The sequence below is a fragment of the Lepidothrix coronata genome, unplaced genomic scaffold (genome assembly GCF_001604755.1).
Source record: "Lepidothrix coronata isolate B3197 unplaced genomic scaffold, Lepidothrix_coronata-1.0 Scaffold32, whole genome shotgun sequence".
NCBI lineage: Eukaryota > Metazoa > Chordata > Aves > Passeriformes > Pipridae > Lepidothrix > Lepidothrix coronata.
In genome coordinates, this window is record NW_016690212.1 from 4,181,201 (window position 1) to 4,207,857 (window position 26,657).

The 26,657-nt window shown below is 40.5% G+C and overlaps 2 protein-coding genes across 2 annotated transcripts in view; one reads left to right on the forward strand and one right to left on the reverse strand.

Annotated features, from left to right (window-relative positions):
* Nucleotides 1-8,588, forward strand: part of LAMB1 (laminin subunit beta 1) — a 39,679-nt gene extending 31,091 nt beyond the window's left edge. Inside the window, exons 24-31 of the mRNA XM_017811428.1 lie at nucleotides 1,082-1,323; nucleotides 2,795-2,998; nucleotides 3,376-3,520; nucleotides 4,261-4,468; nucleotides 4,641-4,782; nucleotides 5,633-5,809; nucleotides 7,084-7,243; nucleotides 8,138-8,588. Coding sequence (XP_017666917.1) covers nucleotides 1,082-1,323; nucleotides 2,795-2,998; nucleotides 3,376-3,520; nucleotides 4,261-4,468; nucleotides 4,641-4,782; nucleotides 5,633-5,809; nucleotides 7,084-7,243; nucleotides 8,138-8,274 — 1,415 coding nt within the window. The 3' untranslated portion in view covers nucleotides 8,275-8,588. The remainder of the gene's footprint in view (nucleotides 1-1,081; nucleotides 1,324-2,794; nucleotides 2,999-3,375; nucleotides 3,521-4,260; nucleotides 4,469-4,640; nucleotides 4,783-5,632; nucleotides 5,810-7,083; nucleotides 7,244-8,137) is intronic.
* Nucleotides 8,589-10,479: 1,891 nt separating this feature from the next.
* Nucleotides 10,480-26,257, reverse strand: DLD (dihydrolipoamide dehydrogenase). The gene is made up of 14 exons (XM_017811430.1): nucleotides 26,135-26,257; nucleotides 25,193-25,268; nucleotides 24,337-24,416; nucleotides 20,599-20,667; nucleotides 18,164-18,233; nucleotides 17,703-17,803; nucleotides 17,225-17,368; nucleotides 16,970-17,071; nucleotides 15,628-15,818; nucleotides 14,091-14,261; nucleotides 13,514-13,703; nucleotides 13,005-13,142; nucleotides 11,636-11,725; nucleotides 10,480-11,486 (listed from the first exon to the last, which is right to left on the reverse strand). The coding sequence occupies exons 1-14, from the start codon at nucleotides 26,171-26,173 to the stop codon at nucleotides 11,421-11,423; spliced, it is 1,527 nt and encodes a 508-aa protein (XP_017666919.1). The 5' UTR covers nucleotides 26,174-26,257; the 3' UTR covers nucleotides 10,480-11,420.
* Between the last annotated feature and the right edge of the window lie 400 nt (nucleotides 26,258-26,657).

The following is a 26,657-nucleotide window of genomic DNA, read 5'->3' on the forward strand; positions in this document are numbered from 1 at the left end:
TGCTGATACAGCAGGAATTTTTGTCCCCTCACCCTGTCTCTCTCCCATCTGCACATTGCAAAGCTGACTTATTCTCAGGGCACAGAATTACCTTAAAGTATGTTGCTTGACACATTTTAGATGAGACACAATGGCATAAAGTGCACCACAGATTCCAAAATACGCCTGGACATCACCCTTGCTCTCCCTGGTCTGTTAAATGGCTGTTTCTGTTCGAAAAAAATGGGTCTTTGTGACTAAGAGTACACTGTAAAGGGCCCAGTTCTTCTGAGCCACCCAAACCTTGCATGCCTATTGGCACACTGAAATGTGCCAAGAATCAAAATTTGTTGGAGAAAGAGGAATGTCACCAAATTATTTGGAAATTTGGAAAGCTGACTTCAAAGAAATGATTTGTTAATTTTTCTTTTAAATTTCCTAGTTTGTTGGAAGTCTGAAATTGTTTCCAGTGAACATGGGATATTGCAGAGTGAGGCAAGTGGGATATAGAACAGGGGAGTCCCTGACTTGTGGCATTCTGCAAAGGAAAGCTGCCCCAAGGTGCAGAGTATGGCTATCCCCACAGGGTCCCTCACACCCACTCAAGGCCTCTCCAGGAGTTGTGCCAAACTAACAGTTCTGTAAGTCAGCATCTCTCATCAAGCAGTTGTTTCTTGAGAAAGCTCTGACCAGTTTCCAGGCAGTGGCTCCATAAGGCAGACATCCCAGAGCACACAATAAGAATTAATAGGATAAGTGAATCCTTAGAAAACAGACTGTTCCTCTTAAAAACCTAAAAGGATCTCCTGGATCTCCTTTTGACCTTAAGGCAAGCTGAATTCAGTCACTAGAGTCAGAGAAAGGCTTAACTTCCAAGTCCAACTTGACACACTGTCCACCATCAAAAAAGCAAGCTTTTTTTCCTACAACAGGTTGAATTCTCTCAACCTAGCAATGGCACTGAACACAGCTGCAAAGGTCAGCATTTCATTTAATGTGATGTGAAATATTGTAACCCTGATGTGTCATCTGCTAACATCTATAACACACATTACTTTGGGTTACTAGCAGATTTCTCATCAGCTCCATCTGATTTCTACAGGAGCCTTGGATAGTATCACCAAGTATTTCCAGATGTCCCTGGAGGCAGAGGAGAGGGTCAATGCCTCCACTGTTGATCCCGATAGCGCCGTGGAGCTGTCAGCACAAATGCGGCAGGAAGTGGAAGACTTAATCAATGAGAAGGAGGCCCAGTTCAAGGCTAAACAAGAGGAGCAGTCGCGCCTTCTGGATGAACTCGCAGGCAAGCTGCAGAGCCTGGATCTCTCCGAGGTGGCTGAGAAGGTACACAGCTGAACACAGCTGAGAATCACTGGGAGAAAACCTGCAGCAAAAATAAAGCTGGGTTGGTGAAGACGCAACAGGCAGGGAGGAACTGTAGGGTGTGGCAGTGTGAGATATGCAGTTTGTTGATGAAAAATGCGTGTTGCTTGGTTGGTGGGGTATTCTGTGGGCTAGAACTGGGCCGTGTAATCAGCAGGCTCTGAGACCTACTGGCTTTCAAGCACCAGCCTTTCTTGTTGGTCTCCCCCCCTACCCTTCCCAGCCTCAAAAAAACACCGGCCTTTGTATCATTCCTGCCTTAACCCAGTGCCCTTTGCTGTGGACAGAGCTCCCACATGTAGAAAAGCATAGCAAATCTGCTGGGCTGAGACCCATCTGATGAGCTCTTAAACCCATCCTGAGTTCAGTGCTTGCTTTCTCTAGGCTTTCCTCTTCCTTTCTCCAGTTCTGTAGGGAACATGCTGGGCCTGTATGGTGCCCAGCCAGGCAGCATTTCTGCTTGCACTGACAGGCTGCCCACCTCATCATCACCACAGGCTCATCCTCCTCCTGCTTGAGACAAAGCAGAACTTAATGGGGAGCTGGAGTCAAAAGGGCATTTTCTCTGTTGAAGCTGCCTACTCATCTGTAAATACGATCAAGGGTGGCTTTTTCTTGGGAGAGGCTGGGTGTTCCCTCAGTTTCACTTTGAAGTTGTCCAGCTGCATTCAGAGAACAATCCCTAAACAGTCCCCGGGGAAGGCAGGCTGCAGGGGACCACTCATTAAATCCCCGGGGAAGGCCAGGCCTGTGTTAGAGGGTGAGTTCTTCACACACTGAATTGTCCCTTCCTTAACAAGTAGCCATCCCTCCCACTCCCCCAGCCCTCTGTTTTTCTCTGGAGGCAAGAAAGAGAGATCTTTTTGTTTAGCTTTCCTTCCCCTACATTCCTGCCTGACTGTTCTTGAGGTCTGAAAATCTTGGGTAGATGTTTATCAAAACAGTAAACACCAAGTTGCTTCGAGGTGTAATCATGAGACACACAGAGCCACACACACAAAAAAAATCTTTCTGCTTTCTAGCTACTGCTGGGTTGCATGCCAAACAGGTAAGAGGGACTCATTTACACTTCACAGGAGACAGCTGCAGTTAACTTGGCACAGCCCCTAGGTTTTCTCAGGGAGATTTTTTGGCTGCAAAACCTCAGTGACTATCATTTGGCAAAAAGGGAGTGGGGGCTTGAAAAGTGAAAAGAACCTTACAAGAATGGGGAGTTTTCTCATATTGCCTCCTGTTATGTCATTGCCAAACACTAACCAAGTAGTGGATAATTCTCAGTACAATGTTGCTGATGGAAATAGATTTGCTTTTTTTAAAAAAAAAACCAACCTCTGAAATTTTCTGGTACAGCAGTGTCCTACTCCAGCCCCCCCACAGTTCAGCAATGGAAATCAGGCTGTGACTGCTTCCCTTGTCTAATGTGTCCCTGCAGACGTGTGGCACTGCTCCGGGAGCCTCCTGTGCCGAGTCCGAGTGCGGCGGCTTGAACTGTCGGACGGAGGAAGGGAAGAAGAAGTGTGGAGGCCCCGGCTGCGAGGGGCTGGTGACCATAGCTCACAACGCCTGGCAGAAAGCTATGGATTTTGACAGAGACATCCTCAGTGCATTAGCAGAAGTTGAGCAACTCTCTAGAATGGTAATATGCCAAAGCCATTGTTAGATATTAAAAAAGAAAAAAACCTTTCGCTTGTAACACAGATTGAGAGGCTAATTGACAAAGTATGTGCTGGCTTACTTCGGAATACTTGGAGTTGCGTAACCTCATCATGCTTGTAAAAATCCTCAGCAAGGGAGCTTGCTAAAGTGAAGCTTCATGGATAACTAAACATCAGCCTGAGTTGTTTAAACTAGCGCTGGGGGTATGGATCAGGGCCAGCCTCTAAGTGTTCTGTGAGTTTTATGAGAAAAAGCATTCCTCATTACTATTACCTCTAACTCCAACAGAATTGTTTTAAAACAGGCCTTAAAGCATGACAAGATATGCAATCAAGCCTTCCATTTTCCTCTCTTTAGGTTTCTGAGGCGAAACAGAGAGCTGATGAAGCAAAACAAAATGCACAAGCAGTTTTACTCAAAACCAACGCTACAAAAGAACAAGTGGACAGAAGCAATGAAGATCTGAGAAATCTTATTAAGCAGATTAGAGACTTCCTAATGCGTAAAAACCTTACATTTTATTTTGATTCTGGGTTTGTGAAAACTGTTTTTAGATCTATATCATCCTCCAAGGGTTAATGCAATAGTTGTGTTATTGTTCCCCCCCCCCCCCCCAGACAGACTTAGTGTCTATGATGAAATCTGGAAACATGAGAAAATGAAGACAATAGGAAAGTGAGAGCAAACTGTGACATGTTCTTATGTGCATTTCAGCTGAGGCTGTTGTAGTGCTGTACTTAGCCAAGTATGTTCATAAGTTCTGGCTAGAAAGCCAAAGTAGTATTAAAGGGGAAGAAAGTCAGAAACTGTGAATTTATCTCTCTGCAAGAAAGCACGTAAAGGTTAAATGAAAGCCTTGTTTGCCAGCAAGCAGCAGCATGGCAAACCCATTCCTTCCCTGTTTGCACAGGGCTGAGTATGCTGTTAGCACAAATACATTTACGTGCAGCTGTTGGCTTTGTTTCCTGGGGCTCAGGTCCCCCCCCAGCTAATCACCAAGATCTTCAAATGGCTTCCAAGAGAGCTATGCCAGCAGGGCCTCCACACCTGTTGGACCTCTCCCAAGAGGGAATTTCCACCCTAAGGAAGCAGTTTTAACACCTTGATTTTCCATAAGTCTGTGGGAAGAAGTTTTCCTGTGATTTTCCTTCTTTAGGGAGCAGCTGGACAAGAACTTGAATACTGAGACTTGACAGAGGGAAGCTTTTACTCACATCTTTGTTATTTGTGTCCATTTACTAGAAGACAGTGCTGACCTGGATAGCATCGAGGCAGTGGCTAATGAAGTGCTGAACATGGAGATGCCAAGCACTCCCCAGCAGCTGCAAGCCCTGACTGAAGATATTCGCGAGCGTGTGGAAAGCCTTTCTGACGTTGAGGTCATTCTGCAGCAAAGCGCTGGAGACATTGCCAGAGCAGAAATGCTACTGGAGGAAGCTAAAAAAGCAAGGTACGCAGCCCTGTTTCATCTCATTGTATGCGAAAGCGCAGTTTAACTTTCCGTGATGTAGATTTTCATTCCTTCACTAAGGGGCAAAAATGTTCCTTTGCAGTGTGGGGTTTTTTTCCAGTTCCAAAGTAAAAGCATTTTTAGCATTAACAGAGTCTTTCTTGCTCCACAGCAAAGGTGCAACAGATGTTAAAGTCACTGCAGACATGGTGAAAGCAGCACTGGAAGAAGCTGAAAAAGCTCAAAATGCAGCTGAAAAAGCCATCAAACAAGCTGATGAAGATATTAAAGGAACTCAAGACCTGCTGACCTCAGTGAGTTTTTTATGACTATTTCTTATGATATAGAAACAGCACCAAGTCTGATACTTGGAAACTGATGTAAGCCTGCCTAGGGAAGGCTCTCGGGTACTGCAAAGCAAAAACTGCACTTAAAATGGATCTAAACCATTCCTGCCTTCACATCAACTTTTGAGTGAGTATGACAAATGCTAGGGGACTGTTTGCTCACAAAACCCCCATCAGACAACAACAACCAACCACAAAAAAACCCAAACCAAACTGAACCAAAAATCAAAAGGCTTTTCTCACCCCATATCCTGCACCGTCCAAGTAAAATGAGCAGGATTGTAGCCTTCTAAAGCTAAGGCAAGCCACACTGGTTGTGTATTGGTGTAGCTGTGCAAAGTGTCATCCACCACTGCGGCGTCAGACTAAAATAAACAAATGCTGGATTGAAGTGGCAAGTGCTGTAATCTTGTCAGATAAAGTATTTTCAAATTTCATCAAGGCCCTCAGGACACCATAGTGCTATCTATACCCATGAAGCTTGGCCAGTTTAGAAGCTTCACAAGTCCATTATCACAGGCTGAAGTCAAATGTCTGAAGTTTTCTCAGCAGATTAGGCAACTCTTGCATGTATAATGCAATCAAATCGTTTTTAACCATGTTCAATAATGCTTTTGCAGCCTCATATGTACTGTTTTCAAGCAGTGGGCTTTTTCACCCTGACTGTGATTGGCCATTTTTAGCAAAACTAAAACAACTGGTTTTTTAAATCAGATCAACGGACATGAACTAATTAGTTGAGCAGAGTATATCCAGAAAGTTTAGTAGTATATCCAGTGTCTTTTGAAAGTGTAACTCTCATCCTTCTTTCTATTAGATTGAATCTGAAAATGCAGCATCTGCAGAAACACTGAACAATGCTACCTTACGTCTGTTTGAACTAGAGAGGAGTGTTGAAGACCTTAAGCAAAAAGCTGCTACAAATTCAGAGAATGTGGACAACATAGAAGACAAAATTATTACTGCAAAACAAAATGCTGAAGAAGTTAAAGAGGTGAGAAGCTCAGGAAAGATGCTAAGGGAATACCAGGAATGTTCCTTTAGCTTTAGCTTTGGCTAAAGGAACATCAGTGAATACATGGGATCCATCGCATTTATTGGTCATGTACTGGGGGTAAAAAAAAATCCCAACATCTACACACTTATCCAAGATAGCTGCTTTTTACTTGGGTCCAAATACAAAGAGAGAAGTATTGGGAAGTTTTCAGGTTCCAAAATAGCTGCAGGAAACCTGTCACACTGTCAGCCTTTCACAGATATGTTTCTGGCCCTCAGCTTTACTATCTGCCACAGGAGAACTGGTACTTTCTTTTTTTCACTTGTATAGGGTATTTATGGTGCTATGACAATGATAGCTTCAGGACAAGCAACCCAGAATTTGGCATACATGGAATCAAGCAACAAGAAAAATCATGACCTTATTATAAAACCAAAGTAACTTTTAAATATCAGAGATGCAAGATTTTTTCTCTGACCAGGTGGCATTGCTCCCAATGTCTGCTAAACACCTTTGTAATAGCAAAACAATGCTCATTAACAAAACAATTGACCAGTTTGCCAAAGGAAGTTTCATTACTCCCATCTCTTGTCTGTAGTTAGCCCATCAGTCTCCAGAGAGACATTTTCTGCCAGGAGAGCTGTATTATCCATCAAATCAACAGTATCCAAACACTAAGTAATATCTCAGATGCTGTTAAGTAAACATGAGATACTTCCAGTAGTACTGCTGCAGTTTGTTAACTTGCTTAACGATTGAATTCCACTGGACTTCTCAACCCCACAGAGAAAAGCACAGCTGAGAAACCAACCTTGTGACTTCTCCAGCACCTTCACCTGCGCAAACTAGTCAGCTGTCTCATTACTGAAAGGGTAACAAGAGTATTCCTCCTCAAATGCAAGCATTCAATCCAAAACAGTGCCACTTCCTTACCATGTGTAGCTTTCCAGCTGTACATTAGTTACAGAAGTGTGTAACTAATTAGTTACAGAACTGTGTAAATTAATCCCATAAATCCCTGCCAAGTGACAGTACCAAAGCTATAAAACAGCCACAGATTTGCAAAAGAGCAACTTACGAGTCTTCACCCCAGCCCTTAAAGTCTTGAATAGTAAGCAGGAAATACCCTGAAACTGTTCCTGCTTTTGTTAACTGAACTAACAGCGAAGTCTCTCCTTCCACCCAGATTAGTAAGGGTAGAGGGAGGAAATGCCAACTCCCACTGTATTGGCTGTCGCGTGAGCTCCATCTTGTGCTTGAATTTGGAACAGGTCCTCAACACGGAGCTGAGCGGCAAGTACAGAACCGTGGAAGAACTCATTGCCAAGAAGACTGAGGAGTCGGCCGACGCCAGGAGGAAAGCCGGCATGTTGCAAGATGAAGCTAAAGCCTTGCTGGCTCAAGCAAACAGCAAACTCCAGCTGCTCAAAGGTAAGGCTGTTCTGAGGAGGTAAGTTGGCACCTAAGCACATGAAGCAATTTCACACTGTTATTGTATTCATCAGAAGCGGAGGGGGGGTTGGGGAGGAAAGGAACTTGATTGTTACTGAGGCTTGATCTGCTTTCCTTATTTTTATGGACACAATACAGTTTTTTGAATCAGAGATTTCTATAAAAGAAGCTGAAACTTATAGGTGAGACACAAACTTATGGTATGGCACCCATCACTGCTCCCAGAAACCGCTACAGGGAAGGAAGGTAACTACTGTGCTTAGGATGATGACTAACCTGTTCAAGCAAGACCCCCATCTTCAAGCAGTACTACCCCCACCCCGCCCTGGAAAGCTGTTAAAACAAAAGCTAATCAGGACACGAGTTCCTGTTTACAGATTAATTTAACATTTACTGTTGACAATTAAGGTTGAGTGAAACAGGAGGAGGCCATCTGCCCTGGGATGCTACCAGGGAGGGGAACTAGGTTTTCCTTCTGGTTTTGCCAGGCCAGGAACTCATTCTTCCCCTCTTAGCTATTCCTGCACAGTTACAGTGACTTGCTGAATAGTCTTAATCACCACAAGCCAAAACATACCACTGTTCTGTAAAAGCCACCATAGAGCAAAGAATGACAATTATTTTCACCATGAATCAAGGTATACTTTTGAATTTCCACCTCTGGAAAATAACTTCCTTGTTGCTTTACATCCCAATGTTAAGGAAACAAAAAGGTGCCATTCCAGCCTTTGCCTTCCCCCTCCCCCCCAATCAGATTATCTTGCAAAATAAAAATAAATATTAATAGTACTTTATCCATAACTATAGCAATTTAAATGTCACTGCATTAAACCACCCCAAATTAAGCTGGTTTTTCCTTTCCTTTGCTTACAGATCTGGAAAATACATATGAAAACAATCAAAAAGTTCTGGAAGACAAAGCAAAGCAGTTGGTGGAGCTGGAAGAGACAGTTCGCTCCCTCTTACAGACAATCAGCCAAAAAGTTGCTGTTTATAGCACTTGCTTATAAATGGGAGTGGGAAATGCTTGTGTTCAGGATGGGTTTTACAAGTATTATACTAGTTCTTTTTGACATTACACTCAGACCTGATAAGGTGAATAGGTTTTATATTGACTTTAAAGTCACAGAACCAAAGACAAATAACTTTTTGATGTTGAAAATAAACAGTACTTTTGTATCTCTGTACGTACCTAGTATGACTCATTAAGTTCCTTCCTATTTTCAGTAGCTGCAATGGTACATCAGTTAAATCTTGAGCAAGTCTTGTTTTTAAACTGGTTAGAGATCTAATAAAATAGTGGCTTGAACTGTGTAATTCTAAATAAGGGCTCCTATTACTGTGAAATATAGGATGGTGACTTAGACCAAATTACCAGTATATGAAGAAATACCATCCATGTGTAGTTAGCTAGTTACAGCACAGTACTCAGAAAGGATTATTTACCCTCTGCATGATATCCGTTTAGGCTTGACACTAGTTTCATGTCACTGATTAAGGAACACTTGATATGTGAAGTGGAAACTGAAGAGGTCAGTACTGAAGGGGTGAATGCACCAAATTTATGTGACAAACCAAGCCTGGAATATTAATCCTGTCTGGAAAGGAACTACAAAAGGTCACAGGGCACTTAGTGTGAACCAGTTAAGAAGCTGTATGCAGACAGATCTCTAAGAACAGCCTGTACTTAACACAAGTAGTAAGACTTTTAAGAACTGTGAGAGTAGCATCCTGTTCACCATACTTAAAGTGATCTGTACAACAACACACCTTCAGACAAACACACAGGATGGCACAAACTGATTTACAACATCCATCAGCTACACAAAGCAGCACCAAAAAGTGCAATGTGCACATCCTGACTGCTATCTCTGACCCGAGGATTGTATCTTTGTACATACTTTGGCACTTTACTTAACCTTCACTAAACAGCACTGAAAGCCAGGACAACTATGGAAAGATACATCACTTACCAAGCAAACTGATGTTTAAATAAATTATTACCCCTAAGCTTCATCGGTTACAAATGCTACAACAAAAAAATCCATTATAGGAATTGATTACCATACCAGGTAATCATACAGGAGTTCACTGCCAGTACACTTAGCAGCTGTTGAAAAGTTTGCCAACTTTGCAACACTCAGGTTCTAACAGCCATCAGACCACTGACAGGTGGCTCAGTAGACCCTCATACTTTTACAAACACTCTTTGTACACTTAACTAGAATGGAAATGACAGTGAGAGAAGTAACTAACAAATTTTAAGGCCTTGAATTTTATTTTTAAAGTGTCTGGAAAAATATAGTCTTCAGTATAGTCTTAGCAGTATTCTTGATTAAAAGTTTCCATGACTTTCCAAACTTCATTTAACATGAACAAAATGAGATACAAGGATTTGTAACTGGTGAACCTCAGGTAAGAACAGCAGTAAGACTGCTACAAGTATTCAGGGAGGTGGAGGGAGTGGCCACAAAGCTCTTTCTGAAAGAGCAGGGCTTCTAGAAGAAGTTGCAAAGCACACAATTAACACTTAACATCTACCTGTAGCAGGTAGAAGTGATTCTGAAATGCCAAGATCTATTGGAAGAATCAAGCTTTTCTTCCCTCACTGTTGTCTCACCTTTGCTTTCCCTTCAGCAGCTTCCTACTGCCACCTGAAAACAGATCCACATTAACTCACTAACCCAGCATATCCATGAATCAGATGGTGATCAGCTTAGTGACCTGTCAGTTTAACCCCATCTACATTTAAAAAAATTACCACAATAAAGAAGAGTATCACTGGTGTTTTGTTGATGAACTGGTATCTTAACAAAATGGTAATGCTGGCATACATTTCCATCACTCCAGATAATGGATCAATACTTGAATAAGAAGCTATAAAGAAAGGTAGAAAGATGTAACTGTCTTGTCTATACATAAAACCAAGTAGCTGTTGCACCATTTTCTGAAGGTACACTTCTCATTCCACTGGCATAATTAAAAAGGACATGCACAATACCAGCAGATATTAAGGTTTTCTTCAAGGCAGAAGAGCCTAACAGAAAAAGAAGTGGCACCCTGGAAAACTTTAAAATGAGCTACTGGAATTGAGCATGTTCCCTATATACATTAAGGATCTTCCAAAATGCCATTTGTTTGTGAGTTTCTTCACATTTAACAACCTAGACACTAATAGGATACAATCAGCAAACACCGAAGAAGACCCTCCAGCCATGTCAAATATTTATTAAGCTCTCTTGCTACAGAAGAGACAGAAAGAGAGAACGAAATAGAAAACAGAAGAGAAGAATGTATGTCCTAATTGTGTGGAGAGCTGACACTGCAGCCCTTACGTGTGGAAGGTGCAGAATACCCTCGTGTCACAGCACTTCAGAGGAAGTGCTGCTGCACTACCCAGTTTTAGCATTTCAAGTTTAAGAGAGTTGGACAGTGGATGCTTTAAGAACAAAAAAGATTAGGTTGCAGTATGATGAATTTGTCTTCAATCCTTCATTTCTCAATTAGCACTCGATTTTTCCCCTTTGAGTTTTCAATATGAAAACATGACGTCTGGAGAATCACACACAAAAGGAATTTTCTCTTTAAAAAGTCAATATAATTTTAATTGACCTATATGAGCCCCTCTTCTCCCAACATCCTAACACTACTAGGTCAAAACAAGTTTTGGTACTCATATATAGGAAGTAGGTTAGATACTAAAGTTAATCCTTTCAGAAGGAACCACATTTTTGTGCGGAAGTGACAGTGGCATTTTAAGTGCCAGTGGCATTACAAGTGCCAGCATTCAACTGGTTTATTGTATCACTACTTCAAATAAGAAAACATAAGGTATGCTGGACAGTTACCCAGAGTTCTGACCAGCACACCTGATAATCCCATGCAGCAGCAAAATATTTGGTTTGAAAAAGTGAGTTCTGTCAGGCTGCTTTTCTGCAACATTCATTATGTAAATAAACATGTAATTTTAAGTATTTACTTTACAGAGACTGGATAATTCCACTTGTTCCAAACTCTACTTGTTTAAATATTTGATGTTTAAAATTAAGAGATTCACTTATTTCGGTCCTAAAATCCTCAGACTCAGCCTTCCATAAGGGCCCACAGTCCGTTTTCAGAGATGTATTATACATGTACAAAGATCTGCTCTTCCATTTTAGAAGTTGATAGCTTTGCCAAAGGACGCTGCTAGGTTTGCTTCCCTGAAGGCTTCTGACACTGTCTGTAGAGAGCAAACACAAAAAATTACAAGTCATTAATCACCATGGCCAGGCTTCGCAAACGAAGATTTGAGACAAGTCATTAATAGGTACATGTAATAACAGCATGTCTGTGTACTGGTGTTCAACAGTCACTTCAGGAAAGACTTACTGGATGGGCATGGCAAACTCTGGCTACATCTTCACATGATGCTCCATATTCCATAGCAAGGGCAGCTTCATTGACCATTTCACCAGCACCCTGTAATTTAATAGTACTTGCAATTAGCACAAATCCTTATGCAGTTGTCCAGGTTCTCCTGAATCAGTAACAGCTTGTAAATAAGCATTTTTTGCTAAAAAAGAAAAGTTGTGTATTTTAACTAGCACTTCAGCTGTTCTCTAATGTAAGTTGTAAGTACTTAATCTTTTTGGTGACTGTACTCAAGCCTAGTTTAAAACTAAATATAATTCTTAATGAGGGTATTTTTTCTGTCATTGCTGAGAGTTGTACAAAAGCTGGGCATTTTTCCACTATAGATAATATACACATTCTCAAAACTACAGTGTACCCAAAACTTCAATGTCCCCCTGGAAACTGAAACAGATAACTAGGTAAGCAAGAGCATATTACTACATCTGCACCCTCCTTTGTATTTGTTGCATGTATGCTTATTTACTTGGGTAACATTTCTTTGAGGAGTCAAAAATAGTGAAGTCTCCTGTTACATTTTTAGCACTTAGATCCACAATCATAAGATTTTTCCCCCAGCCCTTTCCCAATGAAGAAAATTATATTTATTGGTGTGAGTCAGACTTAAGTTGTGCTTCCTTTAAGTCATGTTGATTTCTAAATTACTGGAACTGCAAGAGAAAATAAGTGGCATAATGTTTTATTGAGACCAGTTTTAGTGTTTCTCTTAAAGAAAGCTGTACACAAAGATGTACGGAAGTGTTTCTGCATAGCTCTTTCGAAAAAAAAAATATTTAAAGCTAAGAAATGAAATGGAGAAAGATTAGGGTCTAACTGGGGAAGGGAGGGGGAAATACTTTTCCCAAACAGGGAATATCCCAAAGGTTTTTTATGCAAAGTTCCATAAGTTACGACTCCAGAGCTGGTGACTGCAAGATAAGGATACCAGCTTTGCTGATGTCTGAAGTCAGAGAGAGGGGAAAAAAAGAAAACACTAACAAGAAAGCCACGGTCTTTTCAGCTCCTTCAACTTCCAAAACTTGAGTAAGTAATTTCTGATGTTCTCTCAAGTGTTTGGCAGTATTCATTAAAAAAACTCAAACAAAACAAAGCAAAAACAAAAAAAAAACCAAACAAACAACAACCCCCAAACCAAACCAACCAACCAAAAAACAAGACAACCCACCACCACCAAAAAAAAAAACCAACACACCAAAAAACCCCATTCCACTAAACTCATCAGAGAAACAAACACTGCTTCTCCTAACTCAACCACTAGTCTAAAACTGTGCAACACTGAATAAAAAGACCCTTACAAGACCAAGACAGCACAATGTACAATACTTACTGAGCCTAAAATGTGAGCACCCAACATCCTGTCTGTTGATTTTTGACTAAGTATCTTCACCATGCCATCTGTGTCAGCATTTGTCTTTGCTCTACTGTTTGCAGCAAATGGAAATTTCCCAATTTTGTATTCTACACCCTACAAAACAGATGTTCTTGAGTTAATGACCAACAAGAACAATGTAACCAGGCAGAAAATTTGCTAAGTACATGAACAGAAGTAATACAGAAATGAAACACAGGAGACACACAGAGCAATGTATAAGAACCACCACCAAAAGTGGCATAAGGGGTTAATAAAGATTAATTTGCAAATAAACAATATTAATGTCACAGAATGGAAGTCACTAAAACTGTGATTCTTGGGAGAGTGGCATGCAGAAGGGAATCATACCCTACGCAATAAATTCAGATGCAGAAATTCTGGATAAAGTAGCTAGAAAAACTACTAGACAGTGAAACCACACCCAAGGTGGAAAAACAGTTTTTGTCTGAAAAAACAAAAGGTACCTCTTCTTTCAGCTGTTCTTCTGATTTGCCAACCCAGGCCACTTCAGGGTGAGTGTATATCACAGAGGGAACACAGTTGTAGTCAATGTGAACCGCTCCCCCAGCCATGCCTTCTACACAAAGAATGCCTTCATCCTCCGCTTTGTGGGCCAGCATAGGTCCAGCAACTACATCACCAATAGCATAGATGCTATCAGACCAATGAAACAGAATAAGACACTGTTTAAAAACATCCTAGCACACCTAGGCTACCTTATATAACAGTCTGTTTGAAACAAGTTACTGAAAACTCTAATCAAAATAGATTAAAATACTACATTTTTGCAGTTTTCACAGAAGAAACACACTTCAAGAGGTACTTAGTGACATGAAATACACAGTGATTTCTAAGTTACAAAACTTCAAAGGCTGAATAAAATTTTTTAGTTCCTGAAATAAAACATATATCTTGAGTTTTACCCTCAGAAAATAAATATATATTCTGCCATTAAAAATATAAAGTGCTTTAGTAGGTTAAACTTTAAATATAAGTGTTCTGCTTAAAAAAAAGAGTAAGAAAAAAATTAGTCTTACTTACTTTGGAATTTTGGTTTGGAATCTGTTATTGACTGGGATTCTCCCCCTCTTATCAAGTTCAATTCCAAGATCCTCAAGACCTAAATTTTTTGTAAAAGGACGTCTACCGATGCAAACTAGGAGCACATCACAAGTTATTACTTCTGCCTTGCCACCAGCAGCAGCTTCAACACTATAGAAAAATAAGGAGAAAACCACTAAGCTGTACACTTGCAGCATGGCCTCTCTCTGACTAGTAACTGCTATGACCCAGGTGGTGACCTGCTGGCTGGATGTGACACCCAAAGCATTTGCATTCAGCCTGCCCCATGCTTCCTCCCGGCAAGACTTCAGGAGTAGAAGAGGGAGCAAGGGACAACACCTCTTACTACATTTCTTAACAACTGTTAGAGAAATTTAGGGTATATTTTCACTAGCAAGTAGCATGACCCATACAGCAAAACATTTGGTGCTGAGTACTTGGCATCCAAAGTACTTTATTTTGAGGTGGGGTAGGGCCATGTATTCTGAGCTTTCTTTAGGCCTGAGTACCAAACACTTATCAGCAGCTGCCCTGCATCACATGCATCCCCTCAAGTGCATCTTGTGTTTAACTACATTCAGAACAAGTTCAGTTCATGTGCTCCCAGAGTGCAAGAACCAAAGCATGGTAAGTGAAGATAAGTAGGAAGTGTGTTTCAAAACCATAGTCTTGAAACAAAATAAAACTATAAATGTAGAAACAGACTATGTGAGAGATCCAACCAGCATCAGCATGGCATGTAAAGAAGCCCAAACTCTAGACCTTTACAGTGGGGGACAGATCTCCCTAGCTATGGTGATACAGCAAATACAAGTCACCATCTAAAGATTTCAGTGAAGAAACAATTAAGTTTACTTTCATTAAGTAACATTAAGCATTTTGTTAAACCAAAATTTCTGCATAGAGAATATGTTAACACAAACTTTTACAAAGCAAATAGGCTTTATGTGTTTCTGTACTAACTATTCATCTATAAAACTTCAAAGGGCTTGAGTGTGATCATTAAAATAACACTCTTTGGGTAGTTTCATTTATTTCTGCTCAAGAGCAATAAAATCTCTGCCACACTTACTTTGACACAAGAGGAGGCACAGACAAAATGACCCTTCCAGTAAGCAGCCAAGAATTAATGGCTTGAAAATGACTGTATAAACAATCATGATATTTATGCTAATTATACCAGAAGCAAATATCTTCCACGAAAAGAACAATTTAGAGTTCTATTTTTGTTAGTGATCTCATTATAACAACACTGGTTTTATCTCACCACACCTGCAACTCAAGTCAATGGACCCTCTCCTGTATAAGCAACCTAGGACTCAATAAATCCAAAATTATGAGCTCTGTAAATTACAATAGAGGATAAAAATTAAATGTTACTAAAGAATTAAGTTTCATTCTAAATGCATTTTTTTCCTGTTTAAAAAATAATATCAGACTGTATTTTTAAGCAGGTTTGATGTATTGGGAGGAAAGATATATATGGCATTCCCCCAGTTTTATGTTAAACACTTACGCTACATCGATTTTTCCATCTGGTCTCTTGGTAGCACCAGTAACTTTGGTGTTCAGTTTAAACTTAAATCCCTGCTTTTGAAGAATACGTTGGAAATTTTTAGAGATCTCCATGTCAATTCCCATTCCACCAACGTGGCCCATGAACTCAACTGCCGTGACATCTGCACCAAGGCGCTGCCAAACTGACCCCTGTAGTCACAACAACACAGGTAAAGAGAGTTTTTAAAAAGCAAACTTCAGACACTTTTACCCTAATACTTACCACAGAATGTAAACTTTTAAAAAGTAGAACAACACATAACAGCACTGATCAGTTTCTACAAATGTTAAATGTGTAAAATGAAAAAAGTCCAACTATCCCCTACCTTTCCATCAAAAAAAGTATTTGCATACCCCAAACTTCAGTGATTGAATTTAGTGAATTAGGCTTTTAAAGAAATAGCTAACAAAATAACTAAGTATAACTCATGTATGTTTTACATTATAGGTATAAAAGAAATTCAAAATCAAAGATTTTGAAAGCAAAACTCAAAGGAAATTACTTGTGGTGTAACAGCACTAGAAATTAATCAAAACAAAGCACATTAGGGAAATTTTATGCAATAAAATGGAACCACTGCTGCTTCTGTATGTATTTAACCATATAACCATAACCACAATCATCAGCCTCTCCAATAAAACCCACATAAACCCTACTTATCTGCAGTCACCCATACCCATCCAGCAAAGAATTTCACTTTGCTTTCTCCTTCCCTGCTTAATGGTCAGCAGGTTAAGCAGATGTGCAAAGTATCAAGCAGTTGCAAGACTAGCAAATATAAATTCTTTTTGAACTGTGTATGTATGAGGCAAAAGGACTCAGACCAAGACGAACTACAAAGTCTCCACTCCTTTGATTGTACATATTCTACCAAACAATCACATCACATTAAAAATTTCTTGGGATTAACTCCTAAACACAACAATTCATCCTGAGTTAAAGCGAACTTCCCTTAAAATAGAGTTGTCTCATCTATACATAGAGCAGGTATAAACCTCAGCAAAAGTGAAACACCATCTCCCCACACCCCCGCCCTCCCAAAAAAGAAAAATAAACATGTGAGGCCCTCTATGTTCCCCTCTCATCTCTCTGTTTATCTAACCAGCTGCAGAAGTACTGATCCCACAAACACTTATCCCAGCTTTTCTGGTAAAAAAAGGAGCTAGCAGGCTCTGAAGTCTGAGAAGATTCATTACAACCCACTCCACTGTTAAATCACAGCAACATTGTCAAATACAACAAAAAGTAACGCCCTGTTCCTTTATAAATTTAAGACCAAGTAGTTTAAATATACTCTCACCAGTTCCACACCAATGACTCCTGCACCAATGACAACCATCTTTTCAGGAACTTTTTTCAGTGACAGCGCACCGGTGGATGACACGATATTATCTTCATCAATCTAATGACAAAGACATGCACAAATGGAGGTTTTACAAATTATATAGAAAACACACAGAAGGTGAGGTGCAGTTAGATGCAAAAAATTGTACACATTAAATTATGTGGCTATAAGACACTGGAAAAAAGTACATTTAACATTTCAAATACGTACAGTAATTCCTGGGAAGGGAGCAACTTCTGAGCCTGTGGCTATAAGTATGTTCTTTGTATTGATAACCTGTGTGCTGCCATCTTCTTTAGTTGCAGTGACTTGGTTTTTGCCAGTTATTTTTCCAAACCCAGATACATGTACAACCTTCAGCAATCAGAACACAGTAAAGTCAGATTCAAATTCCTTATGTAAGTTTGGCTACATTTCATCCAAACCTCACTAATGTTTAGAGAGGCTGCTAACACATATCTTTACATCACTATCTGGTACAAATGACAAAGTAATTGTATACTATTCTTTTAAGTAGATTAAGAATGAAGGAACTGATAATTTCAAAGTTTTCTAGAAGAGAAGCATTCAAATTCTGCCCTTGTCAAGTCAGCCACTCAAATAAATTTATGTGGCAATATGGAAGTGTAAAAAGCAAGAAATTCAGATCAGAAAAATGCATATACCTTAGTTTACAATCCAAACTAACCTTGTTTTGCTTAAATAAATGAGCAATTCCACCTGTTAATGCCTTCACTGCACTACTCTTCTGTTCCATCATCTTCTCTAGATTCAAACGGATTCCTGAAACTGTTGAAAAAAAAAAAACTTACATCAAGCATTGCTGTGTTTTAGTCTTAAAGGACTTAAGCTCAACACAATTAACAGCTCTGATGTGTTGAATGGCCCTACTAAATGCTAAAGGTTACATTTAACACTATTTATGTTAAAAATCAGTATTACACTTTGCAAATATAACTTATCTATTCAGGGTTCGAGGAGCAAACACATGCCCCTAAGCCTCCAAATGACAGATAAAGGATATTATTTATAAAGTCTAAAAAGTTTTCTGATCAGAAAACCACAGCAGTCAGATTTGAAAGATTAAATTTGCTTGTTGATGGAAACCATTTATATTAACAGTCACCGACAGTTGTTCTTCACACTCACTTTCAATTCCTCTATTAGCGAAATCTTTTCCATGGGCCAAGTGATACAGATGTGAGTTGTTCAGCAAGGCCTAAAAAAGACACATAAAAATGTGAACTGGGACATACATTCACAAGAATGAGTTATTTATTATATTATCAGAAAAGAAAAATCTGATATTATGTGCAAAACATTCTCACTATTAAGAAAAAGTCTGATGTAGGTATTAAAAAAAGGTATACTTCAAACACCAAACTTGTACACAGTAACTCTTTCTGAGTGTTTTATAAAGTTACATAGCTAACACAGAAACAGAAAATGGTTAAATCCACACCTATCCTTTCTGCACATTTCAACCAGAGAAACTGATAATTACTCCATAGGGATTAAAAAAAGTAGAGCAAAAGAAAGATGATTCTGACTGTCAAAGAAAAGATACAGAAAACCTGCATGAGGAAAACCTACACTGAAATGCCTGTTAAGATTTTTGCCTGTGTAGACATACGTGAGTTCAATTTTCAGTTGTTGTGCTTAAGTTACTAAAATTGCATAGCTAGTTGAGCTGAAGCTGGATTGCTAGGAGCTAGCTCAGGTACATGGGTTTCCAGAATTCACAGATAAAATCAGCACAGTTTTTATAAGGATGGCTATAAATCAGCAGCTCAAAATGCAGAACCTTAATTATTGTATTTTGATTAGAAATAACAATATAGTTAGGGAAGGATCTTACTAAGCAAACTGGGTCTTTCACTATAGCCATATCTAAGATGAAACTATCAGTATCTTCACAAGAAGGTCAACAGTGCAAGTCTGCACAGACTGAAATCTAAAGCAGGCACAGTAAAGGATTAAAAGGACATTTTGAGACACTTGGCCTATATAGATATGCTTGAGTAGAACTAATACTGTCAAAAAAAGATCATTCCATTTTTATGACTAAGTCTTATCAACTGTCTTAAAAATTAATGTCTCCATTTCACGTAACTGTCACCACCCCAAACCTGTAACATCTACATTACTTAAAGACACAGCCATCGCTTAAGACCTCAGCAATTAGAAAGAAAAAATCCATGCCCAATGTATTATTTTGGGTGGCTTTCCAGAAAGAAATATTTGAATAATCTGCTACTGCCTAAGTGTATGCAGCCTACATATCCATTTCTTAAGAAGTTTATTGCCATTGAAACAAATTCTGGATAGCATTCAAGTTTACCCATGGGTTCAGTAATATTTTTGTAAGAACTTCAACAGATGAAAAACAAAAAGGGGCTCAAGAAGTCAAATAGATCTTGGCAGAGTTCCAAACTTTCAAGGTAACATTGTGTAGATTGAAATTTTTGAATGGTGCCTCTGTATACCATGCTATTATGAGCTTCATTAGAACTATTATTAAAATCTTTAGAAAAATTAATATATAATTTAAAAGAACTTGGTATTTATATTGTATTTTCTCTTCCCATGCTAATAGAACCTCTTGAGCAAACAGATTAGAAATAGCAACACAGTTATGAGAGATCTTAAGAATATTATGTTTTTTACTACAGCCATTACAAACCTGACACTACCAGTGTCTTCCTTCACCTGCTGGGTGCAATTGAGGCAGACTCCTTTCACCAGCAACAGCACTATTCTTACAAGAGCCTAGGTCTGAAATTACTTAAAACTGCATTGACAATGTCAAATATTAGGTTCTTCTGAACTACTTCTTCCTTCTCCTTCCTTTCAGAGTGCATGCCTTGGACTCACCCTTTCCCCACCTGCACTACTCGACACAAGCACCACCAGCCCCACCCTCCAGGCCATCTCTGGTGCTGGTGACAATACTGATATAGTTTAGATGAATATTTCAAGAGCTAATCAACTAGGCTCTTGCTACAGTCAATGGAGAGAGACAGGTCTCTTCCAAGCTTGGTGCAGTCAAAAAAAACAAAAAAATCTCTAATTTAGATTTACTTTCTCTTCATCTAGTGACACAGTTCAACATTCCTTTAACATAAGAACATCATCTTAGACAAAGCTACAGGTTTATTTTTAAGAAACTGATAGGAGGAGATCATGGTATAAGAGGTACAACCATCTGACACAGTTCAGTAGACAACAAGAGATAATAATCTGAAACAACAGTCATTACTGGTTACAACAGAGACTCAGTACCTCAGAGGGAGGAGATACATCTGTATGTACCTCTGATTTTCATACATGTCCTTTCTCCCATCTGGGAAGGACCACAATGCAAAATTTGCAAATAAAACATTTCTACTGAGTAATAGAAATAGTAAATAAAATTTTAACCCTTTTTGTTCCTTATGTTTATTTGTATCCTCAGCTCATTTATTTTACAATTTTGATTTTTAAATAACGTATGTCTGTCTCTAGAAACTCCTTAATCTTCTTCCAAGTAATGCATATAATGTCTGCTGGTTTTAATGCAGTTATGACAAACTATGTACACTTACCTTGGATGGAATACATCCAACATTCAAACAGGTTCCACCTAATGTTGCATTTTTTTCTACACACACGGTCTGAGGAAAAAGAACAGGCGAAAAAAAGAACTTTTAGCAATACTGTGCTACCATTTCCTTATAGGATATATCACAATTTAGAATTAATGTCAGAGATCAGGTAATTATCTAGTAATCCTACCTCTGCAAATGTCTCATTAATTTAATTGCTAAAGTTATTTTGCAGCTCAGATTTTCCTTCCCTCATTTTTTTCCTAACTTAAAACCCACAAAATAGTTCTTTGTCACAAAATTCTCCACCAGAAGACAGCCACGTTCCCCATTGCACCATTCATCCTTTTATACAAGTTTAAGTGCTATCCTACTTCAAAAATCTACAAAGTTGCCTCAAATAAATACAACACAGTTCTATGAAAAACGTTCTCCTTACAAGTACAGAAAAAAACCTGCAAAAAGCAAAAAATATAAATCTTGCAAAAGATACATAAAAACAAGCAAACAACAGATAAGTGAACCAGCACAGAGTAAAATCTCATGAAGTAATAATTTCTTTGAAGAAAACTAAACAGAACAGAACCCCCAAGCCACAAACATTTCCCCCTCTGAACACACTATCCTGTAAGACCCATTCCTATAAAGTTATGCCACTAGCTATAAAGAAAGAAAAAAATAAAAATCAAGTAAAGTAAAACCCAACAAAAATAAGGTCAATACCAAGAGTTATGGAAAACATTCCATCTCCTTCTCATCAACTTACCAACATCAAAGTGTGCAAAGGACAAAAACAACTGCCAAAACTTGATATAAAAACAGCAAGGGGGAGAGAATATCGTAAAATATTTTTACAGAAGCAAGGTGCATACATACTCAAAACAATCATTCCTTGGTTTATACTCTAAGGGCTCCAGTCTGCTGCAAAGCAACTACCCAGGTGAAAGCCTTTCATAATTTCTTTAAACTGCTGCTTTTGTGCTAAGGTAGGGGTGACACTAACAGCAAGACAGAATTCACCAATTCAAATTACAGGAACACGGTGAGATGCTGATCCTCTACCTACCCTTCCTCTTGTTTCAAGCACACGAATATATAAAACACAATCCAAGAGCTTTACAAGCTGCACTGTGGATTAAACAGCACCAGACTGCTCCTACCTTTACTCAACAAGGATGTTCTGCCTCATCCACTTTAAATCAACTTCCCTGACAGGGCCAGGCAAAGCTGTTGGAAAGCCAATGCCCAGAGAACACTGTTGGCAATAACACGGGATGCTGTGTTGGTGACACAAGGACTTAATGCTTGTGCTAGCAGACATAGCACTGAAATTGGAAGTTAAAAGTTCAGGAGTTCAGTAGAGCAGACTCAGTTTCTTCCATGGATGATGTAACTCTAGAATCTATTTTTCTGCCAGTCTCAGANCTGAAATTGGAAGTTAAAAGTTCAGGAGTTCAGTAGAGCAGACTCAGTTTCTTCCATGGATGATGTAACTCTAGAATCTATTTTTCTGCCAGTCTTACATTCCTCAAGGATGCCAAAAATATCGTCCATGTTTATTCAGTGCTATAGGTGACATGCACAAGTATGTCCAAGGATTTTGCCCTTTCTGACTATCTGTAAAGCAGTGTGACATGATATTTTTTGCTATGATGAAAAACAGAATCCAGGGCACTTTTTAACCTCCTTGTGTGGTATCCTATTGTTAATCACAGATTTGAAGGACTCAAGGACAGCCTTGTTCCAAGAAAAGCTGGCATATAGCCAGTCACAAAAATATCTTTAGAATAATCAAACGTGAATTTATGTGGCTGAAGGCCTTAATCTTAATTAAAACCCATAGCATGGAGCACCTTTTTTCTCAACTATTAACAGTTCAGTAACAACATACACCTCAAAGCAAAAGTATTTATTATGACAAAAAAAAAAATCACAGACATGGGTAAAGACGAGTCAGTTATCTGCACTAGGTCACAGACAGATGTAAAACTTAATGGAAACTCATATATCTATATTTTGATACATTATACATTAGAAGGCTTAAAGATACCCAAAGATACCCAGTTGTGAGACTATTGACCACTGAGGGACAACACTCAGAATTACAGACCAGTTCAGTTTGAAGGTACCTCCTCTGGTGGCCTTCTAGTCAAACCTTCAGCTCCAAACACAGTCAACACCAAAGACATCAAGGGAGATGATTCTCCCCCTCTGCTCTCATGAGACCCCACTTGGAGTGTTGTGTCCAGCTTTGGGGCCCACACAAGACAGATGTGGACCTGTTGGAGTGAGTCCAGGGGAGGCCATTAAGTTGATCACAGGGCTGGAACACCTCTCCTATGAAGACAGGCTGAGAGAGATGGGATTTTTCAGCCTGGAGAAGGCTCCAGAGAGACCTTAAATCAGCCTTCCAGTACCTAAAGGGGGCTAACAAGAAGGCTGGAGAGGGACTTTTCACAAGGGCATGGAGGGACAGAAATGGCCTTAAGATGAAGGCAGGTAGATTGAGATTAGCTATCAGGAAGATATTCTTAACTGTGAGGGAGGTGAGGCACTGGAACAGGTTGCCCAGAGAAGCTGTGGTTGCCTCATCCCTGGAAGTGTTCAAGACTGGGCTGGATAGGGCCCTGAGTAACGTGGTCTAGTGGAAGGTAACCCTCCTGCCCATGGGAGGGGGGTTGGAATTAGATGATCTTTAAGGTCTCTTCCGTCCCAAACCACTCTGTGATTCTATGACGTATCAGGTGGCTCAGGGCCTTGTACAGCCAAGTTCTGAAAATACTGAAAGATGAAGACTAACTGCTGTCTGGGGCCCTGTTCCAGGAATGGAGCTCCATTCATCAACAGCAGTTCCTGTCCTTACCAGCTGATCAAACCAGCTCATTTTGATCATGAAGTCTATTTTTCATAATTCAGAAACATTGTGACATATCAGCCAGCAGAAACATGTTCAAGACTGCTAGCACTGCCTTCTCAGATTTCCAAATAATTAAGAGAAGAATAATGCAGTGATAAGAGAGTCAGTTGGTCTCATGTTAAGGAATGAAGACAAAAACATATCCTGTTGAAGTCACACTCTGGATTTTTGTTAAGTTTAAAAATATGTAGAATGTATTATGCACATATAACTCTCACAATAACAATGACACATCATTAGTACACAGACACAAGCTGCCTCTTCCAAAAGGCACTCAAAGACAACAAGCAGAGATGAACACAAATAAATGTAAGATACTGCAGTATTTCTACATACATATTTTTGCCTCTGAAATTCTCACATGGAAATGGAATTCCTCTACCCACATTCAAAAAGCCTATCAGTTGAATGTGGCTTTTCCCCCTTTTGAGCTCACTCAGTCTGTTCTTCAGGAGTTTTCCAGTGGCCTTTTTGTCAGCCATTGTCTTGTCTTTTTTTTTTTACTTTGTTGAGAGAAAAATTCCTTCCTATCATTGCTTTCCCAACTTCTCTTTCACAGGGCTACAAGCCCACCTCAATTATCACTTCCAATCAAAAGCAAGCTGTCCTGAGCAGCTCTGTCAGTAGCAGGGCTATAGACAGTCATCCCATCACATCTCCATTTCAAATTCTGTACAATCTGGGTAAGCGAGGTAACAAAAGATTAACGAAAGATGTCAACAGCATCTGGTGGCCCAAGATGCAACAGAAGAATTTCAGTATCATGCAAACACCCTTCACCTGGGTGAATATTTTGCTATCTGAGTGAGGTCACATCTTACCTTAAACCCAAGCTGAGCTGCTTTGATAGCAGCAACATACCCTCCAGGACCAGAGCCGATAACCGTGACATCGGCATCAACTGAAACAGAGAACATTTGAGTTACTTTTGTTTCAGCAATTAAACTTTTACTGCAGGAACACCACTTTTTAATTTCTGAAATAACTCACGTTTGAAATTTGGTTTTAAAAAGCAAAATATTAAAAATTATGCAAGTTCATAAACTTGGTTTAGATAAGGAAGTTACATTTCATACCTGAAAGTAACTTTCTGGACAAAGGGAAAGGTTGTGTGGAGGTATTGATTCCACAGTAAAAACAACCAGTCTTATATTTCACATGGAAAATAATGTAAAATGACATGAAGAAACTGAATTCCTCATCCCTCTTGCTACAAATCCTTTAAGAACTTAACCCAAGATGTGTCAATAGTTTATTATACATTTTTCCAGCACAGCTTCTACTGATGTTTAGAGCAAAAGATAAATGATTACTGAACACCATAAAATCAGTTCATAAAGGGGAATACACAGCTGCAATAGGTATCTATGCAACTTCTATTGATTATAAAGCAGCAGAAGCTATGAACTTTGTACCTAGTTCATATTTTGTAACCACAATCTCCTCTGGAATATTAATTCTATACCATACAAACAGTGATGATAAAGCTCAACTTCTATTTACAGGTTTAGCCTGACATTAAATAATGCAAATAAACCACTATTTTCATCCAAATCTCCACACTGACATCAATTCCACTGTCACCTGGAAGACTGATTTCTGAGTTTGAAGTAATGCTTTGTTTTTTGTAGGGAGTTTGGGTTGGTTTTGTAAAAAAAAGTTTTGACAATTAATTACCTTGATCAGCATAGGATCTTTGTGACACTGCACAAATTCCCTGGAGACCATGATGAACTCGATCAAAACGGCTTCTCTAGAAAGGGAAACAAACTTACTTTTAAAAGCTGATGTTTACTTTTGAGGAGAAATAAGCTGTCAGCTACACACAAGCGAACACAATCACTGTCACCAGTTAACCAAAACAGGAACAGCACGAATAAAGAGACGCAGCAGGCACCGACTGGAACAAGAGCTAGAAGTTGCTCTGCCACCTCAGCCTGTCACCACACCTCCTCTCAGGTCAGCCTCGCCTAAGGCTGCCTCTATCCACACAAACTTTCAACCCTTCGCACAGGGCTCTCAAACCACTTAACGACATAAGTTAGACATCTACAGGAGTTTGAGTCTCGTTGTTCCGTAACCATCCCTTCAGCCACTTCCTACGAATATCCCAGAGAAGGTTCCGGTGGGCAAGGTTTTTTATCCTTTACAAGAAGGTAATGGGACAGCACAGAACAGCTGCTACAAGCATCTCAAGGCCGGATCACTCTGTAACTGGAGCAGAGGATGTCCCTAGAAGCATTTGCGAAGCCCCCGGTCCCGCAGCCCAAGGGCCGGGGATCGCCCCCCCTGACAGCGGCGCTTTCCGCAGCCGCCGCGGCCTCTGCGGGCCGGGCACCGGCAAACACACGGTAGCAGAGAGGCTGCTCCCTGGGCCCAGGGACCGTGAGGAGCCCACGGCCGCCGCGTCCCCTCTGTCCGGCCGAGCTGCGACGGGAGCGACAGCAGAGCACGGAGGGGAGCACGGACAAGGCCCGCACCCGCTGCGGCTCCGCCCGCCCTCCCGGCCGCTCCCGGGGGGGTGCGGGGGTCGAGCAAACCCCAGGCCAGAGCTGCCCGGCACGACCCCGGCACGACCCCGTCCCCTGCCTCTCCCCGGCCGCCCCGCCGCCGCCGTACCCGAGCGAGCGCGCAGGAGACGCGGCCCCAGCGCTGCATGTCTGCGGTACCGCCGCGGCCCTCAAGGACTCCGCGGACGCGCGCAGGCGCAGGCGCAGTGGCGGGCGGGAGGGGGCGGGGCCAGGCGGAGCGCGGAGCCGTCAGGTGTGGGCGGGAGCTGTGAGGGTTGTCCTGTTCCAACCCCTGCGAGTCAGGGACGCTTGGAGCGGGGACGCAGGGGCGCGTCCCGGGGGCGTTGGAGTGTTTCCAGAGAGGGGCAATCCACGACCATCCTGTTCCAGTGCTTTGCCACCCTCGACGTAAAAAAGGTCTCCATGCTGAGGTGAAACTTCTTGGGTTTCAGTTTATGGCCGTTGCTCCTCGTGCTGTCTCCGGGCACCACTGGAAAAAGCCTGGCACCATCTTTTTGGCACCCACCTTTGAGATATTTATAGACTCATAGGATATGCAGCGTTGGAAAGAACCCATTAGGATCCTTGAGTACAGTTCCTGGCCCTGCACAGGACACTCCAAGAATCACACC

What these genes read in the sequence shown, in the direction of transcription:
- DLD (XM_017811430.1), bottom strand. Translation starts at nt 26,173, where the DNA reads ATGCAGCGCTGGGGCCGCGTCTCCTGCGCGCTCGCTCGG. An exon ending in TCTCCTGCGCGCTCGCTCGG is followed by an intron (nt 25,269 to 26,134) that starts GTACGGCGGCGG and finishes TTCCCTTTCTAG; the next exon opens with AGAAGCCGTTTTGATCGAGT. An exon ending in TTCCAAACCAAAATTCCAAA is followed by an intron (nt 13,704 to 14,090) that starts GTAAGTAAGACT and finishes TTGGTCTGATAG; the next exon opens with CATCTATGCTATTGGTGATG.